The sequence below is a fragment of the Halichoerus grypus genome, chromosome 10, assembly GCF_964656455.1.
Source record: "Halichoerus grypus chromosome 10, mHalGry1.hap1.1, whole genome shotgun sequence".
In the NCBI taxonomy this organism is placed as follows: Eukaryota; Metazoa; Chordata; class Mammalia; order Carnivora; family Phocidae; genus Halichoerus; species Halichoerus grypus.
Genome location: NC_135721.1, coordinates 195,123 through 215,124, shown reverse-complemented (window position 1 = coordinate 215,124; position 20,002 = coordinate 195,123). Strand labels below are relative to the sequence as shown.

At 38.2% G+C, this 20,002-nt stretch overlaps 1 protein-coding gene across 2 annotated transcripts in view; it reads left to right on the top strand.

Annotated features, from left to right (window-relative positions):
* The window catches only part of SH3YL1 (SH3 and SYLF domain containing 1), a 36,338-nt gene extending 18,954 nt beyond the window's left edge, over positions 1 to 17,384 (top strand). For both annotated transcript variants that reach the window (XM_078055881.1, XM_036072712.2), the window contains 7 exons: positions 1,144 to 1,208; positions 3,907 to 4,019; positions 4,868 to 4,996; positions 6,616 to 6,784; positions 7,436 to 7,514; positions 9,900 to 9,956; positions 16,529 to 17,384. In XM_078055881.1, coding sequence (XP_077912007.1) covers positions 1,144 to 1,208; positions 3,907 to 4,019; positions 4,868 to 4,996; positions 6,616 to 6,784; positions 7,436 to 7,514; positions 9,900 to 9,956; positions 16,529 to 16,719 — 803 coding nt within the window. In that variant the 3' untranslated portion in view covers positions 16,720 to 17,384. The remainder of the gene's footprint in view (positions 1 to 1,143; positions 1,209 to 3,906; positions 4,020 to 4,867; positions 4,997 to 6,615; positions 6,785 to 7,435; positions 7,515 to 9,899; positions 9,957 to 16,528) is intronic.
* Positions 17,385 to 20,002: the final 2,618 nt, after the last annotated feature.

The window sequence follows — 20,002 nt, the reverse complement described above, 5'->3', positions numbered from 1 at the left end:
CTCTCCCACCTTTCTGAGTACCAGCAGCTCTGTCTGCAGGAGGTAATTGCCCAAATGAAGCAGCAAATTCCCCAGATCCTGGCCAGATGGGCAGTCTTCAAACAGCGACAGTTCCTAACATAGGAAATGGAAAACAACTTTGGGATTATATGACACTAATTTCTGTAATCAAAACTCCCCTAAGCCTGGATAGATTAGTTCTGAATATATTCAAGCAATATCCTGTTATCTAGAATACAGAATTAGGTTTAGGAAGCTAATAAGCATTTTCAGAAAGTACTTTATCTATACTATCCCACCCTTCCCCCATCAAATTAATTTTTTTCCTAATTCAAATGGAATTATTGTACTTAGTTTTCAAATGTAAGGAAATTTATCTTGTTAAAATCTTAAAAATCTTGAATTTATAGCCTATTTCTTGTTCTACTAGGCACAAAAGACCAGTTTTTGCCCTCAGAAATTTACAACAGAAACAGTTTATTATTGTGTTACCCTTAGAAGTGATTATAATAAGCTTTTTTTAATCCTTTTGCTCTCTTATATCTATGATAAAATTGTAACTAAAAACTAGAATTATATAGCTCAATTATTTTGTGAAACATTATGTAAATGTTGAGAGTTGAAATGATCAAATGCTATGTGTTTAGTAGGTAAGTATTCAATCGTTTGATATATTATGCATGTTTATAGACAAAGATTAGGGGACATGGATTTGTGAGTCTGTGAGCCTCAATGTCTAATACCTTTCAAACATTTTTAACTTAAAAATTATATATGTTTGGTTCAGGGTGCCTGGGTGGCTCAGTCGTTAAGCGTCTGCCTTTAGCTCAGGTCACGATCCTGGGGTCCTGGGATCGAGCCCCGCATCGGGCTCCCTGCTCTGCGGGAAGCCTGCTTCTCCCTCTCCCGCTCCCCCTGCGTGTGTTCCCTCTCTCCCTGTGTCTCTCTCTGTCAAATAAATAAATAAAATCTTTTTAAAAAATTATATATGCTTATTAAAGAATATTAAAAACACAGGGGAAACACCAAAGTCTCATTATTTTTAAAAGAAACACTATTCTCATTGTAGCATTTTTCCTTCCCATATTTGTGTGTCAAGGGGTTTTAATGTTAGAGTAATGTTTGTTTCTTTGGTTTTATTAGAATGGTCTGCACCTTCAGCCATTGGGATAGCTGGGCTTGGTGGAGGATTTGAAATAGGAATTGAGGTAAGTCTATAAACATACAGTTGCCATTTTCTCTAAAAGCAGCTGAAACTTACTACATAGAACTTGAGAGACTACCTACTGTTCTTATTTCACCACTGACGAAATAGATTTTATTCCATATATTTCATTTTCTGGACAGATCCCCACCTACAGCTATCTAATGTACACCAGCGTTCTTTCATTTAGAGTAGAATTTTGCTCATTCAGGCTTTGCTCTGTTTCCATCTTTAGCACAACTGTAGAACAGATAGGCCTCAAATCGGACTGACTGTACTTGGCTGCGTATGGCTTGCTGATTGCAAAGCTGCTTATCTCCACAGTGGGCTGCTGAGTAAGCCAGAGCTCAGGTCCTGGGCATACCTGGCTTAGCGCCGTGTATCTTCACCTGTGGCAACACCCTGTTGTGTTACATCCGGATCTTCAAATTACTTCAAATGCTGGCTTTGCATTGTTTCATTTTGTAACTTTGCTCCTAATGATTATGGCCTCTGGGGGGAGGGGAGGCTCCTGGCTACGTTACCCTATACCTGTTTGCTGAGGTCTGTTGCTCCGAGGTTATCAGGGGTTAACATTCCTCCCCCAGCTTTTCCTGCAGGGTAGTTGTGCTTTCTTCATTCTTTTGTGTAAGAATTGAATTTAAATGCAGAACTGGCATCTTATTTATAGTTATACCTCATTACAAACTTCTGAGGAAACCTTATCAAATTTTCAAATGTCTGTCTTACAGTGTTTGTGTATTGACGGTTTTCTTTCAGGGAATCTGTTTGCTTTTACTCTTAGCTATAGAGACAAACCAAGAGCTGCTGGGCCCCTCCCGCTCCTCAAATTGTCTGTGGAGCTTTGACCCGGTTCTCTCATTAGCGATATCACCAAAGAACACAGGATTATTTCACTCTTATTTCAGAGAGAACTGAATTGAGATGAGACATAAAATTAAAGGATTACTTTTTTCTTTAATTGACTCTTAGAGTTTTGCCTTACTTAATTATACTAAGATGTACCAAGCAGAAGGGGACAATAGCAGTCAGGTATTTACATGGTCATGGCTGGAGACTTATACTTTCTGCATGTGTATATACCAAGCATTATGCAAAGCAATTTTATATATACTACCTAAAATGTATATAAGATATAGCTCATATAATCATTGGCAAAATCACTTAATTTTGCATAAGAGCTAATTCTGTATTATTCAACACCACAATCTTCAGAAATTGTCCATATATAAAATGGAATTAACAGTTGATATGAGTCAAGGTAAAGTATTTCATAGGGGTAAGTTAGCTGGTATATTTAGTTTGTCCTATGGAACTTGAGTGTATTTTTTTCATAAAATGATTCAAATTAAACATTTTTTAAAGAATCTACTTGTATTGGATCTCCATTAGGTCTTTTCAAGTGCAATCTCTTTTGGTAGTAAGTATTCTTCTGTGGGTCAAATGAAAACGTTGATTTTAAAACACTTATAAAACATTAAAGAACTATATAAATTAAGTAATCTTTTAAACATCAGTCTGCTTGGCCTTTGCATATTTTATTGAGTTGTGGTAAACATGCCAAGCTTTACAAATGATTTCAGTTAACCCTTTAAACTACCTTATATGCATGTCTATGCACGTATATGTATGTATACAGAGTCTGTTTACAAATGTGGCTCCTATTATTATACCCACCTTAAAACAGAGAAACAAGCTAAGGTTTCAAGCTGCTCAATCATTTGCCCAAGATCACACAATATGCAAGAGGCAGAAGTAGAATTCACACCCAAAGAGTTGGATTTTTAGCCCAAATTCTTAGCATCAACCAGTACACCTCTCCTTTTCGAGGTATGCATGACACACACATCTTTGCTTGAGATAGATGAGTGAGGTGGGTCCTATTTTGCAGATTTCACATATGAAAAGATGAGAGATCCAAAAGTAGTCAGAATATGAGGTCACACAGCTCCTGAGGAGGGAGCTGGACTGCCGCTCAGGCCTCCATCCCCGAGGGCTCTCCGTATCTCTGGGCTCTCACTGGGCTCGTACACAGCAGTGGTGAACACCTCCTCTGTGTTGGCTTGTTTGAGCATTATTCCCACAGTCTAATTTTTGCTTTTACTTAGAGAATTAGCTCAGTAAGAGGCATTAACTGATAGTTAAATAGCTTCCTTCTGATATTTTGAATTTCTGTGCCTAAAAGAAAGTGGACAGCATGCACTTTATTAGTGGTAAACACATGGCCTTGCCAGGGATTTCAGTGTGGAAATGTCACTGAGAACCCTGGATCTTATGCCCTTACTCCTAATTGTATGGTCTTTGGCTTGGCTTTCTTGACGTGTTTAGTTTAAGGGAGTACTTGTAATCTTTCTGACCTACCTATGTTGTATCTATTCTGGCTATCACTATGACAGGCCACTTAGCCTCACTAGACCCCTGTCACTACCTACATTACAAGCTTGCCGAGAAGATTGGGGGTATGCACAGAGCCCCACAGTATATGCATGGTGCACAGTGAATGCTCAGAGGTGTTTCCTTGACTCACCTGTGGAAATATCCTTTGCTTACATCCTCAGCTCAAAATAAAAATGATTCTTCTTTCATATTCTTTCACTGTCTACATTGAAATTCTTGCTACATTATATGGTATGTATTTGAGTTTTAATCAGCATATATTTTAAATGACATTTACACGTAATTATTTTTAAATAAATTTTCAGGTATCAGATTTGGTAATAATTTTGAATTATAACAGAGCAGTAGAAGCTTTTGCAAAAGGTGGTAACCTGACACTCGGAGGGAACTTTACTGTGGCAGTTGGGCCGCTGGGAAGGTGAGTACTCGCAAAGTACCTTCTGAACATCTGTTAGATAGTAATGGTTTAAAAATTATACAGGTTTGCACTAAGAGGAAGCTTGAATTGAAATGAAACTGATTTATGATTTATATATGTCCTAGAGGGTTTGAGGTTGTTTGGAAATAAGAAATTTATAAAGCCCAGCCAGGGTGATAAAATGAGAAAATTTGAAACTAGAACACACAAAAAGAAACTAAATACTTCAGAAATGTAGGCCATTGTTATCTACCGGAATGGAACATAAAATTTACCTTTAAGCTCTGAAGGAGCCAAGTCCAATTTGATTAACTGATCAAGGGCGGCATTGATCAAGAAAGAAAAAAGATTTTCTTCAAACTAGATTATGGAAAATTTGAAATAGCAGTGTTTCAGTAGAGTGATGTTTACAGTATGTAGAGTGCATTTTACCTCTCTGTCAATGAACAACTATTTTGGGGTCATTTGAGCAATGTAGAAATACTGAAAACTCAGACCATACAATCATCTAAAAAGGTTTCTAAATTCCATGAAAATGCTCAGTGTAAAAAGAACCCACAGTCTTTGGTACTCTTAAAAGGTACATTCCTGTTTTAAGAAAGGAAGACAAAGTTGGAAAGGTATGATTATCACATCACACCTTTGATAATGGTTTTAAATAATGTGTCCTTCCCCAGGCCCTAGAACACCCTAAGCACAACTAGCTCAGGCCAACAGGAGGTAAAACATAAAAACAAATGAAGTAAGAACAAGATCATTCTTTTGAGTGAGAAGTGTGGTGCTGCTCAACTAATGATCTTAGGGCCCATTCTCTCGTGGTTCCAGGATGCAAACCTTCTATTTTGCAGGAATTTAGAAGGAAATGTTGCCCTGAGAAGCCCCACTGCTGTCTTTACATACTGCAAATCCAGAGGACTCTTTGCTGGCATATCGTTAGAAGGCAGCTGTTTGATTGAAAGGAAAGAAACTAATCGAAAGTAAGTGCAAGCCACATAATTTTAATTGATTTCAGGAAAGTGTGATGAGAAACATAATACTTCATAGATTCACATAGTTGTTCAGAGTTTACAGAGTAACCTTGTATATAATCTTTTTTAACACAGCGTTTGACTCTAACTGTATATTTCTTTATTTAAAGATTCAATATAAAGTAATATGTACTTAGAGAAAATCTAGAAAACACAAAAAAATTACAAGAAAAATAAACCATTCTATCCCTTTAAGATTAACACTATTCACATTTTGCTTTATTGCCTTACAATGTTTTCCTAAGCATAATTCCCCTTGTTTTGCCACAAATGATTGTAATCATAACAGATCCAATTATAAATCCTTTTTTTCCACTTAACATTGTAAGAATCTTAAGTATAAGTTAATGGCTACATAATATTCTATTAGTCAGCTGTATCATTAAGTATATTTTTCAAACATCTGTAAAGGCACATAACAGTTACAACTTGTAGGTCAATCAAAATATTCCTATTGTAAGAGGTTGTCTATTACTACACTCTGCCGTTGTCTTTCTTCCATAAAACAGAGACAAATTTTGATTTTTTAAAAAAGGGATTTAGAAGTACTTTAACAGGTGAGGAAGAACTTCTACTTTAAACTGGCATCTGGCCAGTTTTTCCCCAAACTGCTCTTCTAAATTTCTGCTAAAATATGTCTGGCTGCTCAGAGAAAGAGAAAAGGCTGACCGACAAAGTGACTTCTTCCAGAACCTGGCAGATCCCCACTCACTGTGAGCCTGGTGGGAGCTGGCAATGCAGCGAGCTTAGAGCAGACGCAGACGCCTGCTTGCTGACGAAAACCCGTATGAAGGTGACTGTGCAGGTTCACTCAGGAGTTCATTGGCACGTGTGACGATATTCAGTGCGAGCCACAGCAACTGGAAAATAGGAGGGACAGGGAAAAATAAAGGTTTGCACAGCTTTATGTCTTACAAAGTCAAGAGAGATGTTTTTACTTCTGGTTTTATTAATTTGAGAAATTTAAATGAAGAATTCTTTTAGAAATTTCTGATTCTAGGCCTTTGGGAGACTTTCTCATTGAAGTTCACATAAATCCTGGATAAGCTAAAACTAATATACTTCTTTTTCAATTGCAGGGCTTCTAAATATGTAAGGCAAATCTTTATGTAATTTTGATACAAATAAACATTCTAAAGAAATTATAAAGCCATATTTGTTATTACATATTACATATTACAAAGCACTTTTTGTAAGAAACTTAAAAAATAAAAATCTGTAAAAATGTATGTGCTTCTAGGTATATTTTTGTAAGTGTAGGTATATTTGCATATACATGTTTATATATTTGTATGTGTGGGTGTTTGTATATATATGTGATTTGCTTTTTATATTATTGGAGGAAGGATATACATATCAGACAATTTATGGTGATTGGCTCTAGAGATGAGCTTGGGGGAGTGAATTTAGGGGTTTAACATGGGTTATGGCTTGTAGTTAGTGTTTGAAAAATAGTATATATGAAGTACGAGATGTGAGTAAATGCCTACACACAGGTGTGTGTCCTACTTTTAACTCTAGAAAGGATCTACGTCTATAAATGCTCTTAATTTGATATTTCTTATTAGATTTTATTGTCAAGACATCCGAGCTTATGACATTTTATTTGGAGAAATACCACGACCTGCTCAAGCAGAAGATCTTTATGAAATTCTTGATTCCTTTACTGAAAAGTATGAAAATGAAGGTCAACGAATCAACGCAAGAAAAGCAGCAAGGGAACAGAGGAAGCCTGCTGTAATGCTTGGTTTTTACATTTCTCTCAGCAGTCACAAGACATTTCTTTATATAGAATATTCTGTTCTTGATATCAGGTTCCCAATAACCACCAAACTTCCCCCATAACTTCATTTACATAAAGTTCTTTTTAAAATGTTGTATAACTTTGACATGTTACCTGTACAAATTTCAAGGGGAACCATAGTTCGTTTTCCATAATTGCATCTCTCCAAGGACATGACTTGGTCATATTAAATAACGATACTAACAATGCTGCTAATACTGAGGCCTTGAAGGTCAAGGGTCTTGTGCTCCGAGCTCCACGCCACCCTCTCGGAGTGGATTGATCCCCATGGGACAACGTGGAAACGGACACGAAGCCTCAGTTGTCACTGCTTTCCCAGGGTTTGCTGAGCCAGTCACCAAGTGACTGAGGTGCTGGATGAGGCAAGCTTCCCATTACAGAAGAGCACCCCCTTCAACCTATGCATGTGGCATCCAGTTCAACTAATCGTGGCCCAAAGCAGTGCACATGCACGTTTAGGGTGCTTTGTTAATAGGTGCATAGGATAAACTATGCCACATATATTCATTAGAAGAAAAAAGCCTATATGCTCCAAGGTAAAAAAGTATTTTAAAATTATGTGCATTTTTTTTTGTTCCTCCCAGGCTAAAGAATTACCTCCGAAACCATCACCAAGACCACAGCAGTCATCTGCACAAGTCCTGCTGAACTCCGGCTCCCAAAGTAAATATTTCTGTTGTAATTCAAATAAAATTATAATTAAGCAATTATTAGATATTATTGTTAAGAAATCAAGCTGCATTGTTAAACTTTAGTGTCAAATAGAAGAACTAATGGGTGTTGAAGAGAAAAATAAATGCTCAGCGTCTTCTAAAGACAGAAGACAAATTCTCATTGCTGCAATTTGTGAAAGCTTCTGTTCTCATTCAGAAGATGCTTTCTCCAATTTACAAAGAGATTTATCTTTAAAGTTTTTTCACTTATTTGTCATTTCTTCCAAAGATAGTTATCCTGCCGATTTGAAATGGGAACAAAATAAGCCTATTTTTCTTGTATACTTATAGATTTATATTCTGAATATTAAGTTTACCATATATTCTTGGGAGCTCAGGATTTCATAAGGTGGTTTTAAAGTAGACCGGATTTATAAAGCATCAGGTTTTGGCCTCTACCCCTCTTTCCATTGCACGTTTATAGGACAGTCACTCTTGGAATCATGCTTTTCAGGCACAGAGGGTAACAGTATGTAGCAATATATTAAAGTAGGTGATGTTTCATGTAATAATCCACTGTTATTCACGAGCACTGTGCTGGGGCTTTTGAGAGTACAAAGATGAGTCCAAATTATATCCTGTCTTTGAAGAACTTTCAGTCTAGGAGGGAAGATACCACATGTGGAAAAATAACTGCCATTACTGGAAGGAAGCACATGACCAGTTCTGGGAGGAGGAGAACAAGTATCAGAGTGCTTTAGAGGGCAGGAGGATGGCCCCCTCCTTCATGCTCTGTATCCACCCCCCCTTCACCTGGGCATGAAATAGGAGTCACAGCCCTCACACTGGCTCCTGGCTAGGCCTCTAGGTTGCCTAAAAGTACCCCTCCCAGGACGGTGCTCAGGAACTGCACCTGTCTTCTTCGTTGCCCACATTTCCTATAACTTAGCCTGTACCCTACTCTCCTGGGATGCTGCATCTTCTTCCAAAAGGGATGGTATTTCTGATTCATGTTCAGGTGATTAATTTACATACACTCATATTTCCAGTGAGTAACAAGATGTGGGCACTGAATCTATTTTTATTTTAAATCTGAGTGATTACATAAAATTTGAACTGTGTGTAAGTTTTAAAATACATAATGTTTCTGAAGTGTCCTCACTAGGAAAATAGATATCTTGTATGATGCACATATAAAAATCTTATGTCAGTTCCCTTAATATCACTTCCTTGCCAGTGTAGATTAAAAAACTACTCATCTTAACTTCAAGGAACCCCTTTCACTTAACAATGGAAAAATCTCAGAAGATTTGTTTTTTTGGTTTTTTTTCCTCATGAGCACGTGTTCTAAAACCTACACATCTCAACATCAACTTAGGTTCCCAGGCCCCTTGCTTGTGTCAGCCTGGGGCTGTTGTTTCCCACTATGATCTCCTATCTTCTGAACCTTTCTTGTGGAGACGGATGGTGCCCTCCCCACTTTGCACAGCGATGACTGTGTCCTCACCGATTTACCTTTTGGTCTGTGCACATTTCTTTTTCTTTTCCTTTTTTTTTTTTTTTAAGATTTCATTTATTCATTTGAGACACACAGATACAGAGAGAGAGAGAGCATGAGCAGGGAGAGAGGTAGAGGGAGAGGGAGAAGCAGGCTCCGCTGAGCCAGGAGCCCGATGTGGTGCTCGATCCCAGGAACCTGGGATCATGACCTGAGCCGAAGGCAGATGCCCAACCATCTGAGCCACCCAGGCACCCCAATTTCTGACTTTTAAAAAAAAGCTTTTTTTTAACTCATGATGGAGCGTATAGTTATAATAATGATTCATATTTATACTATGATATTTAGATTCTGTTATCCCAGAAAGAGATATAAGTTTTTAATTTAAATAACTGAAACTGAAATATGCTACAAAGTACGCCCTTTACAACTTTTAGGCTTATATTGAACAATTTTAGATATTAACTGAAAAATATACAAGTGAACACATGCTGTTTAAAAATTATTTTAGTGGTTAAGCAAACAGCGATGTTTGAAAATCACTGGCTTGGGGGCTACAAACTTTTTTAAAATTCAGGTATCTTATGATTGCTTCTGGAAAGAAAGATGTATGTGTGTTATCCGTGAATGTGTAATTCCAAGGTCATGAGTTGTAGTTTCAGTGCTTCTAATCCTATAGATACCAGATATTTACCCTCTGCCTTATGGTCGGTGTACTTTCTGGGTTTATTCAGGCATTCCTCTTGATTTAAAGTGTGATAAAATAATGGTATTTCTATCAATCTTAGAGATTTAAAATACCTGTTTTGCAAGAGCAAGATTTGGCATTCTTGGCTATTTTATATACGATATGCTAATAAGTCTAATAAATGCCCCCCCTTTTTTTCTGTTTTGCAGGTAACAGAAGCAAATATAAGCTCTACCCTGAACTTTCCAGCTATCAGGAGAGAGTTGGTAATTAAAATATCTATATGTTAAAAATGATTCATATCCATCTTATAATCACAAACTTTCTAATTAATATGGCAGTTTGTAAAACTCTCTGGGAAGGAGTTCAGCACTCCTTTGATTTATAGGATATGCACATGCTTTTGAGAAGTACTTCATTTAAAAGATGCTATGCTTTTGTTCTCTTACTTGCTTTTAATCTGAGATAAGGAGGGCGATGGGGAACTGTAAGAGGCACATGCTCAGTTACCTGCCAGGGAGCACCCCAGCTTGGGACTAAGTGCCGCTGACTCCCAGGGGCTTGTCGAGGACCAAACCACAGGATCTTTTAAAATCTTGTCACGATAGAATGACAAGGTTTGTTCATTGTGAATTACAACTTCATCATCATCACATTTTTTCTGGGTTTTAGCCCCGTGAATATTTTTATATTTTTAAGGAATTTTTTTATTTTTCATGTTCAGATATTTTGCCATTATTGGGAACTACTTCGTAAAACTTACTAGGATTTGCCATGATGAAAACAGTCCCTCAACCTGTCTTACTTCAATATTCTTTAGAAAATGTTCCTTAAAGAATTAAGCAATTATTTAGAAATGTGAATGGGACACAAAATGAGGGCAAAGGTTAACCAGTTGTAAAAGAGCCTGTTTATTTTTTCACATCGTCTTTTGTCACTGGGATCACAGAACCATCCTGGGTAAGGAAGCTCCGGGGGCATTACTTGTTTCCTGTAAACAGTGTCAAGGTCACTAAGTACCCATTTCTTTTTAAAATTTATAAAGATATTTCAAAAATGTCTCTTAAGCAGAGTTCCTTAAACAGAAGTCAACCTTTTCCTGATGGATTAGGGTTTCTGACTTTCCTTCTGCTTTCAGCCTGGTTCCCATCATGTGGAGCCCACTTCTGGCCATCTGTTCTCGCAGGAGCCCAGGTGGAGGGAGTCCTGTGTTCAGAGGCAGTCTGATGGCCTGGGTTTAACTGTGCTGTGGCCCCAGGCACTGTGAGAAAACTAGAGGCTTTTAAAAATGCATTTTGCTTTTGTGAATGTGATTTACAGCCATGGTAGAGATACTGAGACCGTCATAATTTGACCTTTGGAAACACATCCTTCAGAAGCAAAAGTGGTTAACATATAAATGTCTATACCCAAGTAGCATGGAGAATTTTATATAGTGGTCTTTGAAAGACTCTGTTAGAATTAGACCTACACTTAGGTGTCCTGCAATTAAAGGGAATCTTAGATTTGAGGTCAACAGACAAGCTGAGTTGCTGAGGGAGAGGGGCCAGCAGGGACACTGAGGGACAAGGGACAACGGAGGCTGTGGTGACATGGGAACTGCAGCTCCTTTTCTCAGGGTTCTCTAGAGCGTGTACCTGCAGGCTGGGTGCTAGGGAATGTTAGCAATACCCCTAAAAGGCACTAAGGGCAGTGTGAAATTATAAGAAACAAGTCCTGGGTGGGCTCTGGAAACAGGATCTGACTTGAACTCAATACTTTGACCACTAGCCGTGTGATCCACGGATAGTTACCTGCCCGTGGTTGGTTGGTCGGTCAGGTTTTTTTTTATATTTGAGGGTAGGATGTGTTAAGTTGTACAAACAGTAGGTATAGGATAATATTAATTTATTTTAGTCCTTTCTCCAAATATAAGGGAGTTTGAAGAAAAAAATGGAAAGGAAGATTTAAAGTCTATTTTTAAAATAAAACTTACTTAACATGATTGTGTTTTTTTAAAAAGCAGCTGTGAAATCAGTTAATTCTCACCAAGGACTTTCTCACACCCTGGCCGAGTATTGGTGCAGGGAAAAGGCACAGGGCACAGGCCTGAGCCTCAAGTTAAAACTCCTGTGGGCTTGCTCTCAGCCTGTCCCATACCCACTGACCAGCTGCACTTTTGCATGGGCTGTTGGGCAAAGCAGGAATTCTCCAAATTGCATATACGTTTGTTTTGCACCCTTTGGAAGCTCAACGACATGGTACTTGGGGCTCTCAGCAAGACAGCCTTGCAACGGCACAACCAGGTTTACCGTACCTTTCTGTAACGGCCCGTGCCCTCCTGTGTCAGTCTTCACCACCCGCCTCCTATCCACCCTGTAATTTTCAGTGACAGTCTGGGCACATCCACTGTGGGGGCCATCCTGTGCTGCGTGGATGCCCTGGACTGAGTCACTCCATGCCAATAATACTCCCTTCCCAGTTACAAGGACCACAAATGCTCCAGACATTACCTTTTGAGAACTGCTTTCCTGGTGACATCACCTAGTGGCCTTATCTGCCTCACTTTACCAATGATTCACACCCTCTTCCAAAGGACGTGATCCCGAAAGTGACAGGCCCCACACCTGACCTGGGGGGATGTGGGTACCAGAGTTAAGTCAGCCATGCAACTCATCACTACATTAAATGTACACAAAACCAAAGATGTGTTTGTTCTCTTACTTCTGCTTGCCTTGCAATGACCTTCCAAAGACTGAGATTCCTTTCCCGGATCACGTCTAGGGCCGGATATGTTGGTTACATATGGGTTACATTATGCAGACTCCATGGAGAAAGCAACTGGGAGTAACACAGTGACACCCTCTAGACCCAGCCTTGCTAATTAGGAGCCTTGGGACAGCTGCTTCCTGTTAAGTGTAGTCCTGATTTGGGAGAGAAAATAACCTGTATTTGAATTAAAGTTGAATATTATGATGAAAATGGCTAATTGCTTCAAAGAGCTTCCATATTTCTTAAACACAGGAATATAAAACTTGAAAGCAAGGCTTCTGTGAATGCCAGGTATTTTAGTTGGCAGGGGGGCCTGTTTCCGTGGTCCCCAGGGGGCTTTCTCTTTCTGGAAGGACATACCTCCCTCCCAGAAGAAAAAGGCCCACCTTTTTTTTTTTTTTTTTTTTAATAAGCTATTTTGTGGGCATTAAACTTTTCCTTATGGAAGGTATCTTTAATATTTACAGTGAAGAAGAACTTTAAGAACTTGAAGAAAAAACTAACAGTAGGGCATGGCATTGAGTGGCCTGTGGACTGTTACCTCCAGGGAGCGCCGGTCTTCATTCAGGCTTGGCTCACCACCTCGTGTTCTTGTGGATGAATTTTCCGCGGAACTGCTTAAACTCCTGACTCTTCTTTGGCACATCCCTGTCTGCCTATCTTGCCCATATTCTTCCCTAGCTCTCCCAGCAATGATTTCCCCTCCCCATTTGCCTCATCTCTGCTCAAAATTTGGGTGGGGGGAAAGAGGGATGTTGAATACCAACCTCCTCAAACCCCACAGCACTGCCTTCTCTGCTGCATCTCAAAACCACCTGCTCTGTTCTTACACCTCCTTTCCCATCACCACTTTACCCTTAGTTCATTTGGAAACTACAATTCAGAGGAAACTGGACAACACCTAAATAGGAAGGGCAGGAACTGAACCAAGTCTGTGATCCTCTCTGTCTTTCATTCAGTTCATAATATCTTCCTCTAATTGTTCATCACAAAATATATTCCTAAAACCAGTAAGAACCAGTTCATTTATCAGTGGTTACCCAGGATCATCATCCAACATTCTTACTATTTGTAGAGTCTGGATAACTCAGTGATGCAGAAGAATATGCTAATTCTCCTTGAAAATGTGCCTGACAAAAGTGAAATGCCCTGATAAGTCTAAGTTCAGTCTGCTGAACACAATTTAATACTTGCGTGGCTGCAGAGGGCCTTGGGGGATGAGGTCGGTGGTGATTCTGAGATTCGGATCTCGGCTCCTTGGACAGAGTGCTTCACACGCCACTTGAGCTTGATGTTCTGTGACGCAGCGGTGATGGGACGAGGGACAGGCTGAGCACACGGCAAGGGCTGGCACCTGTCATCACTGCGATCACCCTCTCGTGCATTTTCCTTTGTACCTGGTGCTATCGATGCACACGCATATGGCCGCGAAGATGGCTGTGACTTCCGGAACATTCCCTGATATTCACTAGGACTCCTCTGCTTGCTTCTTTGTATTATCCAAGGTGCTTGGAGACACGAGAGAGGAGGAGCTACTTGAGGGTTTTCATTAAGTTTGGTTGAAAGAGGTTGAGCTTTATGTATGGAGGTGATAAATATAATTATTGATGAGAAAATGATGTTAGGAATGATTTTTTTCCTCTAACATCACCTTACATTCCTCTGATTTAATGACAAAGGGGCCTGTCAGGAGGACTTGCTGTGTGTCCCGCAGTGCGGGACCCCCGCTGCTTGTCACACACACGGTCATGAGTGCTCATTAATGTGTCGGCTGTCACTCAGCTGGTTTTGATGATATCCAGATGTTATCAAAATTCTACACTTCTGTGATATTCTTTTAACCTTCTTCCTTGAAATTGATAGACTACAAGTAAATATAGTATAAGATATAAAAACAGGCAGAATATGTCTCTATGATAGAAAAAAATAATGACACCAGGAATCCCTCGAATGTAATTCTGTTAGTTGTTATTAGGGTTATTTCTTGAGGAGAACTCACAGAACCACGTGGCACATGCTTTTACAGAAGGAACTGCAGCACCATCTTGTGTGAACTACAAATTCCATGTTTTGGTCAACGTAGTGTAATTAAAGTCTTGACTTTTTATTTCTTACTGACAAGCCAAATTTGGTTTATCTTTTACTATTATAGTATTATAGGTACAAATAAGTAACTGGTTTTTAGAATTCGGTTTATGTTCTCAGTGTATCTGCACTAAGATGCATTTAACAAGCGTCTAATTGCCTAACATGTGCACATAGTATGTGAAACAAATATAAAATTCCATGTAGCTGAATACACAGAAAGTATCTGTTTCTTTATATTTCTTATGATGTTATACAGTTTATAATATTTACTGTTTTTTACTCATATTAACTCCTCAATTCTCGAGGTATTTTTTTCCTAATACAATACGGACAATTCTACACATTGTGTTGAAACTCTTATTAAGCATATGCAGACGTACTTCTTGTGCTAATTTGAGTTTTATCTCTGTTTTGAGAGAAAGTATAAAGTAAGCACAGAAATGAAAACAGCCATGAAGCCTATGGAAAAAATGTCTGCTGGGGCACCTGGGTGGCTCAGTTGGTTAAGCAACTGCCTTCGGCTCAGGTCATGATTCTGGAGTCCCAGGATCGAGTCCCGCATCGGGCTCCCTGCTCAGCGGGGGGTCTGCTTCTCCCTCTGACCCTTCCCCTCTCATGCTCTCTGTCTCCCATTCTCTCTCTCAGATAAATAAATAAAATCTTTAAAAAAAAAAAAAAAAAAAAAAAATGTCTGCTGATGAATCAGCAAAATTCGTCTGAGCTGGAACCCCAAAAACCAAAGGCTACAGAGCATGGTTTTTGTTTTGTTTTGTTTAACATTTTATTTTATTTTATTTTTCATCATGATAAGTGTACTCTTTAACCCCCATCCTCCTACCTATGTCCCCTCTGGTAACCATAGTTTGTTCTCTATAGTTAAAAGTCTGGGTCTGTTTCTTGGTTTGTGCGTATGTCTCTCTTTTTTTCTTCCTTTGCACATTTGTTTTGTTTCTTAAATGCCACCTATGAGTAAGATCATATGGTATTTGTCTTTCTCTGACTGACTTATTTCCCTTAGCATAATACTCTCTAGCTCTATCCTGGAGCATGGTTTTTCAATTAAATATTTTATGATACAATCGTGACTATAAATGTGTTTTTCTCTAACAGCTACAATTCATGAAAGCCATAATGACCATTCTATTAAAAGGGGAAAAAGGTAAATACAGTTGACTTTTGAACAACTTGGGACAGGGGGTTTAGGGGCACCAAACCCCATGCAGTTGAAAATCCACATATAACTTTTGATTCCCCCAAAACTTAACTACTAATAACCTATCATAGACCAAAAGCCTTAACAAAAGCATAAATAGTAGGTTAACACATATTTTGTATGTTACATGTATTATGTGCTGTATTCTTATAATAAATGAAGCTAGATAAAAGAAAATGTTATTAAGAAAATAAGGAGGGGGCACCTCGGTGGCTCAGTCGGTTAAGCGTCTGTCTTTGGCTCAGGTCATGATCTCGGGGTCCTGGGATCGAGTCCTGAATCAGGCTCCCTGCTCAGTGGGGAGCCTGCTTCTCCCTCTCCCTCTGCTGCTCCCCCTGCTTGTGCTCTCTCATGCTCTCTCTGTCAAATAAATTAATTAATTTAAAAAAAAAGAAAAGGAGAAAATACATTTACAGCATCATACTGTTTATAAAAAAAAAAAATCCATGTATAAGTGCAGTTCACATCTGTATTGTTCAAGGGTTAGCTTGTAGTGTTATACGTTATTCAAAATTCAAACAATTATAACCACAAATATTTGCTAAATACATAGTTAAATATATAATAATATGCAGTTGGACTTGTATGGATTTAGGAAACGTTATTACCAAACATTTGCTCTTTTTGAAGAAGAAGAACATAAGTCTAATAATATGATGAAAATCACACAGACCACATGCTCTAAGGCATTAGAATATTAAGTACTGAAGTTAATTTATATCTTACCTTCCCAGGTTTCCCATTAAAAATGTGAATAATTTAAATACTTTTGTTTGTTTGTTTTAGGCAAGTTGAACCCACCCATAGAAGTGACGGCATTATATTCTTTTGAAGGTCAGCAGCCAGGGGATTTGAATTTTCACGCTGGAGACAGAATCACAGTTATATCACAAACAGATTCACATTTCGATTGGTGGGAAGGGAAACTTCGAGGTCAAACTGGCATTTTTCCAGCCAACTATGTTACCTTGAATTAAAGTTTATATAATTTTCTTCTTTGAGAATTTTAAAACATTTATTTCTCCACTGACAGGATTTACTCTTCAGTTATGCAATGTGTAATATAAGTTTTAAAATACTGCTCTTTATTCTATAAACTTTTATCTAATATGTAAAAGATTTTTTTCTCTCTATAAATAGTTAACTTACATATCTTTAAATACTTTGTACTAATTTTATCACATATACTATTTAAAGTTAATATGCTCCAGTTCCTATGGTCACAGTCCTTTTGTGTTCATTTTCAAGCATCACTTAACCTGTGATTGGCTCTGTATATGGTAATTGCTTATTCTAATTTGAGAATCTTAAGGGTAGGGGCATGAATACCAACTCAGGTATTTCTATTTGCAAAGTGACTAGAGAAGAAGGAATCAGCTTAAGGAAGGTATTACATAATCCTTCTAGTTTTAGGGACAAGCTACGATATGAATCCTTAAAAATGATTGTTATTCCTTCAAAAATTACATATATGTATATTGGTAGCAGAAACATGCTGTTGCAAAGTTCAGCCACTCTGCATTAAACAAAGATAACATTAACTTTTCTTCTGCATGAGGTTATGTTTATTCATTTCTAGTAGGAGAATCAACTTATGTTGACATGGCCTAGTTGTCTCTAAATAAATGTTTTTTAAATGTAAGTTAATGTCTTGATTTTGTTTTTCTTAGTTTCTTTGTGTAAAGTAAGAGGCCCTGTGGTTGGCCTAAAGGTTAAAACCCACCACTGTGATTGGCTGCCTAACTTGTTTCTTCTTGGCTTTACGAATATGTACTTGACAAATACAATTGTAAAATATTTAAAGGTTACAGTGATGATTTGATACACATATACGCTGTGAAAGGGTTCCCATGGAGTGAATTAACACATCCATCCTTTTACATATTTACCTTTTTTTTTTTTTGGTGAGAACACTAATGTTCTACTCTCTTAGCAAATCTCAATTATGTAATATAATATTATCAAATTTAGTCACCATGCTGTACATTAGACCCTGGAACTTGTTCCTCTTATACCTGGAAGTTTGTAGCCTTTGACCAGTATCTCTTAATTTCCCCCAACTCCCAGCCCCTGGTAACCACCACTCTACTCTCTGTTTCTGAGTTTGGCTTTTTCAGATTCCTGTGTAAGGGGGTCGTACAGTGTTTGGGTTTTACTGACTTATTTCACTTAGGAGAATAGTCCATCCGTATTTTCTCAAATTCCAGGATTTCCTTCTCTATGTTTATATTTCACGTTTCTTTATCCATTCATCTGTTAATGAACACTTAGGTTTTCATATGCAAACAGAGATAACTGTGTTGTCTCTTCCCAATGTGGCTGCGTTTTATTCATTCCCTAACTGGAAGCCTCTATCTCTTACTCCCCTTCACCCCTTTTCTTTCTTTTTCTTGCCTAAGTGACCTTATATGACTTCCAGTACTGTGTTGAATAGAAGTGGCAAGAGTGAGCATCCTTGTTTGTACCTGATCCAGAGGAAAAGCTTTTACATTTTCACTGTTGAGTATGATGATAGCTGTGGGTTGGTCATATGTGTGCATGTTGTTTAATCTCCACATATTGATGAATTTTCCAGTTTTTATTCTTGTAATTGATTTCTACTCTTGTACCATTGTGTTCAGAAAAGATTCTTGATATGATTTCAGCCTTTTAAAATTTATTAAGACTTGGTTTGTGGCCTGGTCTGTCCTGGAGAACGTTGCATGTGCACTTGAGCAGAATGTGCATCCTGCTGCCATAAGATGGAATGTTCTGCATGTGTTTGTGGGTTCACCTGGTCTGACATGTAGCCCAAGTCTGGGGTTTCCTCACTGATTTTCCATCTGGATGATCCATTCATTGTTGTAAGTGGGGGATTGAAGTTCCCCACCCCCTGCCTCACTGCCCCCCACTATGACTGTATTGCTGTCTATTTCTCCCTTCAGGTCCATCAGTGTCTGCTTTATATATGTAGGGTGCTCTGGTGTTGGGTGCATAAATATTTACAATTGTTATATCTGCTTGATCATTTCACCCCTTTATCATTATGTATTGACCTTCTTTGTCTCATTATAGTTTTTAGCCTAAAGACTATTCTGCGTGACATAAGTATAGTGACTCCTGTGCTTTTTAGGTTTCCAATCCTCCACTCTTGGTCTGCTTGTGTCCTTACATCTGAAGTGAAGCTCACCTGGGTCTTTTGAAGTCCACTCAGTCACCTTATGTCTTTTGATTGGTGAATTTAGTCCATTTACATTTGAAGTAATTTTTACTATTAACACTTTGTTCATTGTTTTCTGGCTGTTTTGTAATTCTTTTGTTTCGCTTCTCTTGCCCTCCCCTTTTTGATGGTTTTCCATCATGTGTAGTATGCTTTGATTCCTTTCTCTTTGTCTTTGTGCATTTTCTATAGGTTTTTGCTTGTGGTTACCATGAGGCTTACACAAAACATCTTAGAGTTACAACTGTCAATTTTAAGCTGGTAACAACTTTGAATGCATATAAAAGCTTTTTTACACCCCCCCATTTTGTCTTTGATGTCACAATTTACATCTTTTTACATTGCATACCCATTAAAACTATTGTATAGTTAATACTTTTCTTTTAGTATTATACTAGAGTTACGTGATTTTTCCACCACCATTACAGTATCAGAATATTCTGAATTTAACTATATAATTACCTTTACCAGAGAGTTGTATTCTTTTTTGTTTCCCTCATACTAATTAGTGCCGTTTCAGTTCAGCTTGAGAACTCCCTTTAATATTTCCTGTTAGGCTGTTTTAGTGGTGATGAATTCCTTCTGCTTTTGTTTGTCTGGGAAGCTCGTTCTCTCTCCTTCAGTTCTGAAGGACAACTTTGATAGGTAGAGTATTCTTGGTTGGCAGATGTTTTCTGTTTTGGGGCTTTTGTTTTTGTTTTTCCTGTCAGCACCTTGAATATATCACCCCAAGAATGACCTTCTGGCCTACAACACTTCTGCTGGAAAGTCTGCTGATAGTCTTATGGGGTTTCCATTCTACATAACAAGTTGCTTTTCTCTTGCTACTTTTAAGATTCTGTCCTTGTCTTTAATTTCTGGCAATTTTTTTTTTTAATTTTATTATGTTATGTTAGTCACCATACAATACATCATTAGTTTTTGATGTGATGATCCACGATTCATTGTCTTGGTATAACACCCAGTGCTCCATGCAGTACGTGCCCTCCTTAATACCCATCACCGGGCTCACCCATCCCCCCACTCCCCTCCCCTCTAAAACCCTGTTTGTTTCTCAGAGT